Raw genomic sequence first — 15,020 nt, forward strand, 5'->3', positions numbered from 1 at the left:
ATACATCAATGGCCAGATGGCCAAGAATTGTCGCCCTGAGGCGTCTTACTAGTACCCTCTTCTCTGATGGTATCAATATATATAAAATAATTATACAAATTCACTCAGCCGATGGTTCGGAAGACAACAGTGGGGGTCCCATGCGCTAGGTGTGCGGCTGTGCGCATAATTTTGGCGGCCCTTGCAGAAGTCATCAGCCAGCCAACCGATGCTGAATCAGTTCTAGAACATCGACTGCCATCAGTAAAGTTCAAGCCTGTCTTTAAAGTAGGAGAAAGGGCGTTGGTAGAAGCACTACAGGAATAGATGCGGTCTGCATATTGTACATAAAACATAACATACAGGTATACATTCAAATGAACACAGCATGGCCTATGTGCAAGGAAACTTCATATATCACTCTAGCATGAAATTACATGTTTCCAAGAGAATAATCTCTAGTTAAGTTTCCAAGTGTGCCTTCGGGCAACAACAAACAAAATAGAAGGATAGGAGGGGTACTCAACCACAGTGAGAAACATATATAATTTGTAGCTTGGATTGTTCATTATTTTGTCTGAAATACAACGCTGTAGGAGGGTTGCAGGCTGTTGACAGGATGATGTAACACACTGTCTGGTATTATGGTATCACTGACAGCGGACTTCAACAGGCCGGGAACACTATTTAGTGTATTACAGTACATGTACAGTATGTAGCAACATATTTGTTTTTGTAGGCAAATTCTTGAATAATATTGTTTTTCAAAAAACTTAGGTCAGGCCTAAATGGGTTAAAAGGTGCCATGTAATTAAGTGTTCGTTTTTGGTTTTAAAAAGTGTTCAGTAACCGGGGTCTTCCCAACATCACTTCTAATTTCACTTGTTTATCGTGTAACCGGAGAGAGTTCTTTCTCCAGATTGGACAAAACTGAGGAAAAGGAGAAAAAAACAAAATAAAAAACAGCGCTTTTATCACGTTGGACTCTGATCACAGTGTGTGTGTGTGTGTGTGTGTGTGTGTGTGTGTGTGTGTGCGCGTGCGTGTGTTTGTGCGCGTCATCTGACCTGTTCCTCTGTGATGAGGCCAGGGTTCGGCTGTGTTCTGTCATGGTTGGTGCAGTGCAGCGGCAGGCTCTGGCACAGCTGTCCCAGAAGCATGGACACTTCCTTCATGCTCCGCCAACAGCACACCAAAACCATCTGGGCTGTCACCCTGTAGCCCTCCGCACTGTCATCACCTGAAAACACACACACACACACACACACACACACACACACACACACACACACACACACACACACACACACACACACACACACACACACACACACACACACACACACACACACACACACACACACACACACACACACACACACACACACACACACACACACACACACACACAGGTTCTCTTGAGCCTTTTATTGCTCTCTAAAGCATTGCTTCTAAAACCTTTTAATTTCAAGAACACCCATGACTCCTGAGAGTGTACAAGTGGAACCAAATTACCCTTACAGGTCCATTTGGTTCCAATTGTACACTCTCAGAGTTACAGACCTGTTAAGTTCTATTGAGACCTACATTTGCAGAGATGGGAAGTAACGAAGTACAAATACTTCGTTACTGTAACGAAGTACATTTTTCAGTACTTTGTACTTTACTGAGTATTTATTTTTCTGGGTACTTTTTACTTTTATCCGTTACATTTTCACACAAGTATCTGTACTTTTACTCCGTTACATTTTCAAAACAGGCTCGCTACTTTGGTTTTAAATGAATGTTGTGCCGCTGCACGGCAGATGAAACGAAACAATAAAATACTCAAGTAGAAATACCAGTAGCATTGTCGTAAGCGGATGCTATGTTCAGTCGTAAGACGGTGGTGCGCATCGAAAATAGCAGATCTATAAGCTCACAGCGCTGCTAACAGCGACGCATTGTGAATTTGTAAGTCTGCTGCAGGTCTGCTGACACCATTTCCGCATACAACGTCTCACAGCCAATCAATGACTCCTATTTCACGCATCCCTCTCTGTGATTGGATGGGATACTGTCCGGCTGTTGTTGTTGTTATTCAACGTGAAGAAAGTTGGGTGAAAACAGTGGCTATTTATTACGTTTCTGTTGGGAAATAAAAGCCAATAATCTGATTTAGGAACGCTGTATCTGCCTTTGATTACAATGGCAGCACTGATAAGTTTAACACCAACAAATAGGTTCAGTGGCGATTATGGAATATTTACAACATCTGAAAGGAAAACTGCACACAACACAAGGCAGAAGGAGATATGCATGATGAAGGCTTACACACGCTATTTCTACAAAACGGTAAGCAAAAGGCAGTCCTTATAAAGTGGCTTGTTTAAGCCATTGGTTCTCAAAGTGGGGTCCGGGGACCTACAGGCGTCCTTGAGGGAGTTCCAACCCAGGGGGTCCCCAGCTAAATGATAGTTAAGAAACCAAATGGACCCTTATGGATCTGTAGAGTGTACACAATTGAAATGCACCCCCTTGCAGCTAAATGCTAGTTTGGAAACAAATGTACAATGGGTCTGTAACTCTCACAGTGTACACTCCCAGAGTTAAATTAACATTGATTTTAACCAATAAATGGGGGTCCGTAGCCTAATGCATGTCAAACTGGGGGTCCTTGGAATTAAAATGGTTGAGCAGTGATGCTTGGTGGTCCATGGGCTAAGTAATAAGTGTCATTTTGGGTGTCCTTGACATGAAAAAGGGGTGTAACTTGGTGGGCGCTGGTGCTTCTCACTTGTTTAGCCTCGGATCAAGACAGTCTTGTATCGAGGCTGGTTATGGATTGTTATGAGTAAAACGTGATTTTATTTATTTTTTGATGGGAGAACGGAAGCTGGTCGTTCTCAGCAATACATCTATTTCTTATATATGCCTACAGTACAGTATATGTACATTATACATTTGGCCATTGCTTAAAAAGTACCAGTCATTTGGATATAAAGCTATTAGTTTTTCTTTATTTTGTTAGTAGGAATACTTTTGCCTTCTGTGTACTGTGCCTGTCTATGAATAGGATGGGGAAGGTGTACGCTATACTGTATTTTAACATGGTGGTACTTGGAGAGACAAATATTTTCTGAGTGGTACTGGTAAAAAAAATAAGGTTGAGAAACTGATCTAACCTATTATATTTTCTGAACATGCAGTAGTTTGTGTGAATTACAGTATGTGTACAAGTGGACTATTGTGTTATACAGTATGTGATTCTTTAAAATTAGATATTTTATGATAAAACTGTTAACAGTCATCATAAATTGACTAACTGAAAGTAAATAGTAGTTACTTTTAAAATTGCAGTAATCGAATTGCGTTACTGACTACAATTTTTTGGGATCGTGGGATATGTATAGGCCTATATATTTTTTATTTAAGTGGTACTCAGTCTAAAAAGGTAGAAAACCTTTGCTGTATTTAGATTTCACATCATAGTTTGGAAACCAATCCTGGGCCAGTTTTTGGTGGGGATCTTTTAAGTTTATTATCCTTCAAATTCTATTGGCTTTGCACAGAAACATACGGTAAAAATACTTTTACTTTTACTTTAAAAGTACTTTTCAAAGCCTGTACTTTTTACTTTTTACTTGAGTAATTATCTGAATGGAGTACTTTTACTTTTACCAAAGTCGTTTTTTTCACAAGTACTTTTACTTCTACTTAAGTACGGAATGCGAGTACTTTTCCCATCTCTGTACATTTGATAACCACCGCTATTAAGTAACGGATGGTAAATGCATTATTTTTGTTAAAATAATGTTATAGATTGGACTTGGATGTCAATACACACACTCATACAATCACATAACAGCCATTGATAAAAATGACATGATTCTTTTTTAATGTTTAAACTAATCACTGAGCTGTTGCTAAACGCCTCCTCACCTTCAGCACTGCCATGATTCAACATACATGAACCACGGTTTCATTAAAAACTGGAGTGGAAGTGAAACAGTGACCTCATCCAGGACAGAAGGGAAACTGCAGTCACACTGCCAGGGTAAAACACAGAATACAAACACCCGTTCTTCCTTGACTGAATTTGCCCTGGTGAATATTTGTGAATGTGGTAGCTAGCCTATAAGCCTCGAGACAATTGAGACATCCTAATCTTTTTTTTTTTTTTACTCAAATATTGGAGTGTCCATCCATATCCAATGTTCTCCTCACCAATCGATCTGAGTGTACATGGGCGTTGTCCCCTTGGCATATGCAAGAAGTGACAAAGGCAATTCTTCACAAATTTTCCCACAATTTCTCAAATGTAAGCTTTTTATTTGCCATGGGCTATGAGATCTGTAGCTATGTCGCCGCAAGATATGGGATCTGATTCTGTACTCATGATTTATAATATGGAGGGACTATTTACCTTGTTGTTGATTACCTAGAACAGGGGGTCCGGGACCCCTCGGGGGTCCTCAGAGTCACTACAGGGGGTCCTCCAAATCGTTGAGTGATAGAACGATTTTTTTTCTCCTTTTTTATATTAACCACTTGAACCCTAGTGTCCATTTCTGAGAACTTTAGCCAAAAATAGCAGATCTACAAGCTCACAACGCCTTGCGTTGCGAGGCGTTGTGAGCTTGTAGATCGGTTATTTTCAGCAAAGAGCTTTGGTGTAGAGGGGGAAAAGAGCTGACTAAGTACAGAGTGAAAGGATAGTTTATTATGACGGTTCAAGTGGTTAAATATCTAAAAACACAAATTGACATGAATCCAAACTACACTGATGATCGTGCTGCTGTCAAATGATGAAACTATATAGAATCTATGAAAAAGTTGTGGGGGGTCCCTGCTTCATTTCTCTCTCAACTAAGGGGTCCTTGGCCTGAAAACGTTGAAGACCCCTGACCTAGAGCTTATGCTTACTCTGCTCATTCCGATTTAGCACTTGTACGTAAGTGGCTCTGAATAAAAGCGTCTGCTAATAAAAGCCTAAATTGTAAATTGTACCGTTAGAAATGTTTTCATTGATACATCACTAAACCAATTTTTTTGCTTTTAGAAATGTCATTCAACTGTTTCATTTGATGAAAGCTAATCTATAAACCGCCGCACCTCTAAATGTAACAGCGTTGTTGTGTGCGCTGGCTTTAAATGAAGTCTTGGTAGAGCACTGTGTGTGTGACTGACCGGTGTGGTCGTGCGTTGGTGTGTGATTCTCTCCAGGCTGAGAGTCCAGCTCCCTGGCATCAGTGAAGAAGTCATTGGTGTCCCTGGGCTGAATCTCCTGTAAGATCCTCTGAAGACCTGCCGACGCATCTGCACGCACGCGCGCGCGCACGCATGCACACGCACACGCACACACACACACACACACACACACACACGCGCACACACACACACACACACACACACACACAATTTCATTATGAGCCATGCACAAGGAGGACATGCATAGGGACATTTCGAAGCCTTATGTCCCACTTGGGACGAAGATGATTAAAGGAGTAGTTTACCCCCAAATGGACTTTTTTTCTATCGATTACTCAGTCACCCCATGGAGAGTTCAGTATACGTTCAGAATAATTATTTATTTTGTCGCATTCCTAAGCTAATAATTTGAGGAGACTTTTTGTAAGCCAATTGATTCCGGATGGAGACCCAAATGTATTTTGGGTCTCCATCCGGGAATCAATGGGGGTACATTTATTATAATGAAATGATTGGCCTAGGAATGCAACAAAAACTAAAAAATACTATTGAACTCAAGTCTCCATGGGGTGAGCAGGCATTACTCACCCCATGAAGCCTTTTTTGGGTGAACTGCTCCTTTAAGTAACACAGATATTAAATGACCTGGTAAGATCATTTTGGGGGTACACAGTGGGCGTTAGTAGTACCATGGATACAGTGTTGATACAGTTCAATGCTTATTGGCATAGAGGCGTTTTAGAGTTTTTGTTCCATTTTATTGACTGCATTTGAGATCATTGGGTTTTTGTGTTCCGCTCACTTACTACCATTGACCAGATATGACAGGATTATTTTATAAACCCCAGCTACCATTGGCCGAATATGACAGGATACTTTTATAACCCCCCCTATACTACCATTGACCAGATATGACAGATTCATTTTATTTGATCCAACATTACGCTGGTTTATCTGCTCAAAGCACGTTTTGACCCGAGAACAGTTCAAACCGGGTAAGAAAAAAAAACTTGGCAGGAAACGCCCATTTCTCTGTTTCCTAATACTGCCTATAAACAATGCTATCTAGTTAGCTTGTATCTCTGGAACGGTTTGATGGAGGGATTCCTGTATTTTGTCATCGCGCCGCGGTGTGCGTGTGGATCGTGCACAATATGCGGTGACTGCTTTTAAAAAGGTATGAAGGAAACGACCAAAATCGAAAAACAATGGTTATAGTAAATGAGTTAAGCTTGAACACAGTGACAAACTCACTTGGGATGGGACGATATGAAAATGTCATATCACGATTATTGTGACAAAAGAAATATACGATATTATCGCGATAATCAAAATCCATTATCCTGGGCGGAACATCTGCCAAAAAAATGAAGATCTACAAGCTCACAACGTGCCGCAACGCGACACATTGTGAGCTTGTAGATAGGCAATTTTTTGGCAAAGACATTTGACAGATAATATACATATATTATAAGTACCTTTTAGCAATTATAGAGGGTTTAAGTGGTACCGGATATGCAGCTCGGCAAATAAAAGGTGAATTGATCCCAGTGCATGACGGAGGACGATATCACGATAAATTAAAATCTCCACGATGCGATTATCGTGAGTGTTTTTTCATCACGACAAACGATAATATCGCTTAGCGTCCCGTCCCTAAAACCCACCCAGGGTTACCTGCTTCTGTATCCATGGGGATAAGACCCTCTGGGGAGGAGCTCTGGACCACAGGGGACACCACATCAGACATCCTGTAGGACGCTGCGATCAGCTCCGACACCAGACTCCTCCACAGCTCCGTCTGGCTCAAACAACTTGACACACAAACACACACAACAGAAATGGCAAACCTTTCAGCAAGGGTATCAGCGTATTCATTCTGACTGACTCTCTTGCCTTCAACTATGAGTCAACAGTATTAGGAGTCAACAAACTTCTAAAGTGAACTGAAGGAGAACATCTGTAGTTAATTTTGACGGATTAAAAGAGATCTGTGTGGCTGGGAGAGGCTGAACAAGATACACACAAACCTTCCCCCCCAAAAAAACAACTATCCAGTGGAGGCTCTGGTTAATCCATTTAGGTGTAGAATGCTTTGACTATTGAAAAATAGCAGATATACAAGCTCACAGCGCGGCACAGAGTGTCGCGCTGCGAGCTTGTAGATCTGCTATTTTTGAAAAATCATGAAAATGTGTGCAAATCTTTGAATATCACATTTTTAAAGTGAATATTTGTAACTCAAATATTTGCTTCTGGGGGGTCCATGATACAAAATATTTTGAGAACCACTGACGGATAAAGATGTTTTTCAAAAAACTTTAGAAGGATCTAGAAGACACTTATAGAATCGTGTCAAAATTCAAATGTTCACGATTTTTCAAAATTGGCAGATCTACAATCTCGCAGCGTGGCACTCTGTGAGCTTGTAGATTTAATAGTTAAATCATAAAATAATACGCAATAATGTACCCGGTCTAAATGGATTAAGTAATTGACCTGTCCGGAACAGTCTCTACTGTATTTCAGCAACCATGTGTCAGCCTTCTATCCCTGTGCGCTTTACTGCACAGTAAAATCCTCAGTGATCATTTAACTCTTAAGTGGTAAAATGAACCTGTAAGGGATTATACTGTTCATCGTCTTAATACAATGTCCTGAGCTCCTCACAATGTCCCAGTGTTTTGCTGCAATGGTGCACTGTTCAGAAGGAAGGCCCATCTCTGGACGCACGCAGGTGGTCTACGGACCAGAGTCCCAGACACAACCTTCCTTCCTTCCTCACTCCTTCTCAGCTTCCCTGCCTTCTCTCAAAGCGGTCAAGAAACTCACCACGCATCCCCATGTGATGTGTTGTGCGCTTATAGATCAGTTACTTTTGTGTGAGACCGTTGCACAACAAAGTATAAAATAGAGCTTAAAGGAGTAGTTCAACAAAAACATGATTTATTTTCTATTAATTACACTCAGAGTCTCCTAGTGAGTCTCCAATTGACTGAGGTCATCAAATTATTGGCTTAAGAATGCGACAAAAAACTATATAATCTCCATGAATGTAAGGCTTCATGGGGTGTGTAATTTTTTTTTCAATGAATCTTTGATATATCAAAAGAAATGACCTAATTCATAAAGCTTAGAAGCTACTAAGAAGATAATGTACAGCTGCAGTCGTGTCCTCACCCAGTGTTGAGGTGCTGCAGGGCAGCGGTGATGCAGTGAGCTCTGCCGTAGAGGGGATAGGAGGCAGCCGCCTGCAGGAGAGAGGACTCAGCCCTCCCCACCTCATCCTTCAGACACTGCAACAGGTACTGGATGACTGGGGACACACAAAACAATGCATTTATATCAGTGGTTCTCAAACATTTTCATGTCAAGGACCCAAACATGTACAGTATGTGTATTTGTCCTTGGACACCCAGCTGGGATTATAATTATTATTTATTTATTTTTGTGTGTATGGCTTGGTTTCCCGATAAGAGAATATTTGGGTTAAAGATCACATTTATCACTTCCGGTTCAGCATGTGAGTGAGGACGCAGAGTGAGTTTTCCACTGAGTACCAACGATTCATTTAATATGTCTCTTTTAACACTTATGTTGCTATGATTTTTTCTCTTCAAAGTCCCTCGTTGCCATGGTTACCATAGACTTCCATGTAATTGCGCAATTGTGTAAAAAGTGCACGCCCATGCCTAGATGATGCACCACGTGTGTGCACACTGTTCACAGCTTTCAAACAAAAAAATCCGCTTGGAAATCCGTTCAGGCATTCATGATTTATCAGCCATTATGTTTTCTTCAGATGTAAACAAACATGGCTGCCATGTTTGAAAGAATGGGTTGGTATGGGGGTTAAACATGCAATTTCGCGATCGCGATCATGCCTAATACATTTCTGGGGGTCCAAAAAAGAAATTTGAAAAAAAAAAAAAAAAATGTGATTTTTTTTTTTTTTTTTTTTTTTAAACGGCCCAAACTCGGGAAACTCGGGGTTGGCACAGCGGTAGTACCTTTTCAAACTCGGGAAACTCGGGGTTGGCACCAGATGTGTTAAGAAAACAGACATATTACATGAGTCGTTACTTGTTAAGTTGGTTGATGGTTGACGGATGAAGTAGATTCTGTAATATAACTAGTCAGTCATATTACTGCAAAAGTGCAATGATGGAATCATCTGCCATGATTAGAGCTTTGGAACTGGGCCTTACCGGCCAGAGTGTTGAGCTCCAGGGTGAGGGCCTCGGGAGCCTGGGGCTGTGGTGGAGAAGGAAGCTGGAAGGGGAGGCCCTGCTCCTGGGCACAGCGCAGCAAGGCCTGGGGCAGGGCGGGCTGGTGGAGCAGCATGTTGAGGAGGTGAGCTGCTGACACACTGTCGAAGGGTTTGGTGCTGGTGCTGAGGTCTAGGGCAGCCTGGAGGACATCATGTATTCTCTCTGGGTCCTTAACAGTGGAGTAGAGTGAATAGCATTTAAAGTGATTGTTATTGCGACCGAAGGTCGTAGTTTACAATGAGAAACGACACCGCTTGTCCGTGTAGACGTGTACACTTTTTTTACAGTCTATGGGTTTGCCCCTCTGACATCACGCTCTGGCTTCACTGTGATGTCACACTAACAGAATCCCTTTTATGCCCATATGAGTTCCCTGATATGACATCATATTAAGCCCATATCTAACAGTTCTTCACATGGGAATGCCCATATATGGAGGCCACATAGGCTATACCACACTAACAGAATCCATATTGCCATGACAGCCCATATCTGTGTGGCTGGTTCTACAGACAGGAATTTCCATGTATGGGCATAACAGGGTATGATGTCAGATGTCATAGACATCATAGGACTTTCACATAACGAGTAACTGAGTAAGCATGTTTGGGCTCTCACAGCATATCTCCATATACAGTACATGGATCTACATATGGGTACCAGGGGTCTCCAGACTCCATATATGGGTAACTGGTCCGATATACATCACTGGCCAGATGGCCAAGAATTAGGGCGAGGTCGTACGATGCCCTGATGCGTCTTACTAGTATAGTTCATGGAAAACAGTTGCTTACATTAGGCTCCTCGTTATTATAGTGTTCCTGGATTCAAACCCAGAGACTCCACGTGGTGGAAAGGTACTTTACACCTGTGCCACCTAAAGGCCCAAAATTTATAAATTATCATAATTATGATATTATATTAATATGAAACCAGAATTAGAATGTAATGTAATCAAAGCAGGTTAGGATGCATACATAATTTAACTGCTGTGAAATAAAGATGTAAAGACATCTCATTCTTATAATATCTTATAAAGATATTCTGCAGAACAGTGTCATCTACGACAGGGGTCCCCAGGCTGGGGGTCTGCAACCATGGGACCACGATTGGTGGTCCATGACGATGAATATAATATAGTATACTTGTGAGTGTGACCATTCCATATCTGTAGAACAGCCCAGCCCCCCCAGGTCTCAGTTTCGATCGAGCAGATGTTTGTGATGGACCATTGAGACGATCAAAAACGACCATTCACACCACCCCACAAAAGCTGCTGAGTGGCATGGCGGTAATTAACATTGGAAAGGCCATGGCTGCATATCAATGGTCCAGTGATTATCCTGTCAAGTACCACCAGGATATTTTTAGAAGTGGGACAGGAGGACAACAATATAAAATATGGGTGCGAATGTCTCTCTCATTCAGTCATAATGGCCGACCCATTAAAGAAGTGTGCAGACTATTCAAATTGCTTTCAGATGCATTCAATTCATTCTTGTGCTTTGGGGAACAGCCTAGTGGTGAAACTTCCCAGAAATCGAGAGAATTGGTTTCAAAGACGGTTTAGAAATGTCATGTGTTAATGTTTCATTTTAAAGAGCTCTGTACAAATACAATGCTCTCATGTACATGCGGTAAATAAACATAAAAACATTCAGACTGTTATTGCAATACACGTTTCTGTAACACACTTTAAACATGTCACATTTATAATTTAATTATGACATATTTAAAGAAGCATTCAAGGATAATTGGCTGTCTGAGAAGCTGTGGGCTAGACAGATGTGGCCACTGTTATTATATTGCAATGCAGTTTCCAGGTTATTTTGGTCTTGAGATAACTTTTCGAGATCATCGCTTAATCTTTTGTGAATTATCTCATTTGCTAATTTCTTGGTCCATGGCCACTGGTCTGGGTCATGCCTGTGTGGCCTAACTTTATGAAATGTACATTTTAGTGCAATTGACTTGAACAATTGGGGTGAAAGTGGTCACAATTAGTTGTCTGTTTAAGTACACAATGTAACTAATTTGAGGAATGTACTGTATAGTGTGTGTGTGTGTGTTCGTGGCTGCGTGTGTGTGCGTGCGTTTTCCTCTTCCTTCAAGTTCTTCTGCAGGATAATAGTCTATGCTAGCGAGCTGAGCATGGTACCCAGTCTGCCCACTTTGTGAACAAATTAACATGATCGTTGTTGTTATTATTTCTCACAAAAACTGCAACTGCAATGTAAGGATGTATTGTATCAACACTATTAGATTATTGTTTCAATGTTAGGTGAGTAGGCATCAAGACTAACCTGCAGTCCAACAGCTGACGGAGGGAGTTGCCGTAGCAACGTGGATGCCAGCTGCTTGACCTCCAGGAAGTTACTGGACACACAGTAGAGGACATTCTGAGCATGCTCAGGAGTCACCACGTCACCCAGGGCAAAGACATCTGGTCCTAAGTGAAAAAGAGAGAGATGTCGACAAGTTTAAGTTGTTGTTTTATTCCTTCACAATTTCTAATACAAATCTTCTCTTCTGGGGCTCCCTGGCACAAAACATTTTCAGTTGGTGGTCCAAGGCCAAATAAATACATCAATATGGGCGGGCTCCTCCTTGACACTGCCCTGCAGTGGTTCTCAAACCAAAGTACATTTGTAGTAATGTACAATTTTGAGATATTTGTACTTTACTTGTTAATTTCCCATTTCCAATACCTTTATTCTACTCCACAACATCTCGGAAGTTTTGTACTTTTACAGCACTACAATTATTTGAAAACTTTAGTTACTAGTTACTTTGCAGATTTAAGTTATGTTATAAAACATACATTATATAAACCAATTTAGCCCTATTTCATACCGTGGCCATTTGAAAATAGCGGATCTACAAGTCGCATCGCGACACGTTGTGAGCTTGTAGATTATCTGCAATTTTCAAACATTTTGTACTTTTACTTTTGGTACTTTAAGTACATTTTGATGCCAACACTTTCATACTCTTACTCAAGTACATTTTGAATTCCAGACTTTTACTTGTAAGGGTGCCCACACACCAAAATACCTATGAGAGTGAAATCCGCATTCCACCAATGCATTTCAATGAGAATTGAGCGTTTTTTGCAGAAATCCTCTACTGGCATGAAACCGCCCCCTTCTCCTTGAAATGCATTGGCAGAACGCGGATTCCACTCTCATAGGTATTTTGGTCTGAGGGCACCCTAACAGAGTATTTCTATATTGCAGTATTGATACATTTTACTTAAGTAAAACATTTGAGTACTTTTCCCACCACTGGTCGTACCGGTGGTTAAGGTGAAGAACTGGGCCAGCAGGCTCAGCAGATGGAGGGACATCAAGCAGGTGGAGAAGGAAGCTCCTGGAAGGAGGACCTCCAGCAGCCTCTCACACAACCACCGCAGGAACTCCTGGAGGACACGCACACACAGCGAGATCCTCGCGGTTAAATCAACCCACTGTACCATTTCAACCAAATGGACATGCAAATAAATTACGTTAAATTAAATCTCTGGAATTTATAGTGCACAAACACACACACACACATATGACTGAGTCATCTTTTACAGAAAAGGCTGCAAACTTATGTGCATATCATATTGCACCTGTATGTGTGCTAGTGAGTGAAAGTGAGCAAGTGAGAAAGAAGAGAGAGAGAGATTGAGATACCCTACTGTATATGTGTCCAGTGTGTGTTGTTCTTGGTCTAAAGAGAGATGGAGATACCCTATACAGTATGTGTTTGTTTGATTGATTGATTGATTATTGATTGAAGACTTTATTAGAAGTTTGCATAGGAAAAGGTACAGTTTCATGACGGTACAGTTCACTGGTACAAGGTCTACTAAAAGGAGATCCATGAAAATACTAAGCTTATTTCCACAGGAAACCATTAAAGTATCTCATATCTATACTATAATTTTGCGAATGTCTGAGTGTCTGAGTGTCACAGCGTTTCTCCTCAGTGGCTGGAGCAATTGATCTGAAATCGCATCACCATCAGCATATGAACACACCTGACATAAAACAGTAAGTCTAAACAAACAGTAAGTATATACAAATAAGGGGCAGGGGAGGGTAGGGTTGGGCTAGGTTAGTTTTTTTTTACCAGTTGCGAACGGCTGCTGCCTGTAAGTGGTTTTTCAGGGCAATTTTAAAGGATGCTAGTGATCCACATTCCTTTATGGCCTTCGGTAAGGCTTTCCACATTTTGGTGGTATAGCAGAAAAAATCACACTCGTGTGAACTGAGTGGTGGAGGGTGTGTGTGTGTGTGTGTGTGTGTGTGTGTGTGTGTGTGTGTGTGTGCGTGCGTGCGTGCGTGCGTGCGTGCGTGCGTGCGTGCGTGCGTGCGTGCGTGCGTGCGTGCGTGCGTGCGTGTGTGTGTGTGTGTGTGCTTGCGCGCGCACGCGTGTGTGTGTGTGTGAATGTGAGTCTGAACAACAGCGCCCCTCCCTTAACATGTGTGGTCAGAAAAGGTTACTGCAGGCTACAGACACGCATACCCACACACACGGCCACGTATAGGAGCGTTGTGACCACCGCTCAAAAAGAGTTTGACCCTTTGTTGGTTTTGACTCTGGGTTGGAAGTGATCTGTGGCGCTGCCTCTGGTGTTGTAATTATGGACATCCTTAATGTTTATAAAGTATTTTGACAGGTACTTGGGTATCATAGTGGTGTAGTGTATCTTGTACACCAGGCCCATTGCAAGTTGCTGTACTCTGTCATCTACTCTGAGCCACCCCATTCTTAACTGGTGAGTAGCGGTGATAGTGCGGTATGCTATGTATTCCTGTAGGATTTTTTTGCCAAAATAGATTTTTTTGCTGTTTTGGCTTCTATAGGGACCAAACTATCAGAAAATGACGGGGGTCAAATTTTCAGACCCCTCCCTCATTTCCTGGGGGCGGGTCACTTCAGTTGTGGCCCTATTCGGCCTTGTTTTCCCAAATTCCCATAGGATTTTTTTGCCCAAATTTATTTATTTGCTGTTTTGGCTTCTATAGGGACCAAACTATCAGAAAACGACGGGTGTCAAATTTTCAGACCCCTCCCTCATTTCCTGGGGGCGGGTCACTTCAGTTTTGGCCCTATTCGGCCTTGTTTTCCCAATTTCCCATAGGATTTTTTTGCCCAAATTGATTTTTTTGCTGTTTTGGCTTCTATAGGGACCAAACTATCAGAAAACAACGGGGGTCAAATTTTCAGACCCCTCCCTCATTTCCTGGGGGCGGGACACTTCAGTTTTGGCCCTATTTGGCCTTGTTTTCCCAATTTCCCAAAGGATTTTTTTGCCAAAATAGTTAATTTTTTTTCTGTTTTGGCTTCTATAGGGACCAATCTATCAGAAAATGATGGGGGTCAAATTTTCAGACCCCTCCCTCATTTCCTGGGGGGGGGGGGGGGGGGGGGGGGGTCACTTAAATGTTGGCCCTATTCGGCTATGTTTTCCCAATCTCCCATAGGATTGTTTTGCTAAAATATATTTTCTTTTGTTGTTTTGGCTTCTATGGGGACCAAACTATTAGAAAATGACAGGGTTCCAATTTTCAGACCCCTCCCTCATATCCT

At 41.7% G+C, this 15,020-nt stretch overlaps 1 protein-coding gene across 1 annotated transcript in view; it reads right to left on the bottom strand.

Annotated features, from left to right (window-relative positions):
* Nucleotides 1–15,020, bottom strand: part of thada (THADA armadillo repeat containing) — a 195,239-nt gene that overhangs the window by 145,579 nt on the left and 34,640 nt on the right. Inside the window, exons 15-21 of the mRNA XM_080741000.1 lie at nucleotides 12,735–12,858; nucleotides 11,744–11,889; nucleotides 9,378–9,609; nucleotides 8,350–8,485; nucleotides 6,847–6,983; nucleotides 5,149–5,277; nucleotides 1,047–1,219 (exon numbers count right to left, since the gene is read on the bottom strand). Of these exons, the coding sequence (XP_080597126.1) occupies nucleotides 1,047–1,219; nucleotides 5,149–5,277; nucleotides 6,847–6,983; nucleotides 8,350–8,485; nucleotides 9,378–9,609; nucleotides 11,744–11,889; nucleotides 12,735–12,858 (1,077 nt within the window). The remainder of the gene's footprint in view (nucleotides 1–1,046; nucleotides 1,220–5,148; nucleotides 5,278–6,846; nucleotides 6,984–8,349; nucleotides 8,486–9,377; nucleotides 9,610–11,743; nucleotides 11,890–12,734; nucleotides 12,859–15,020) is intronic.

The sequence above is a fragment of the Nannobrachium achirus genome, assembly GCF_963921795.1.
Source record: "Nannobrachium achirus genome assembly, chromosome: 13".
NCBI lineage: Eukaryota > Metazoa > Chordata > Actinopteri > Myctophiformes > Myctophidae > Nannobrachium > Nannobrachium achirus.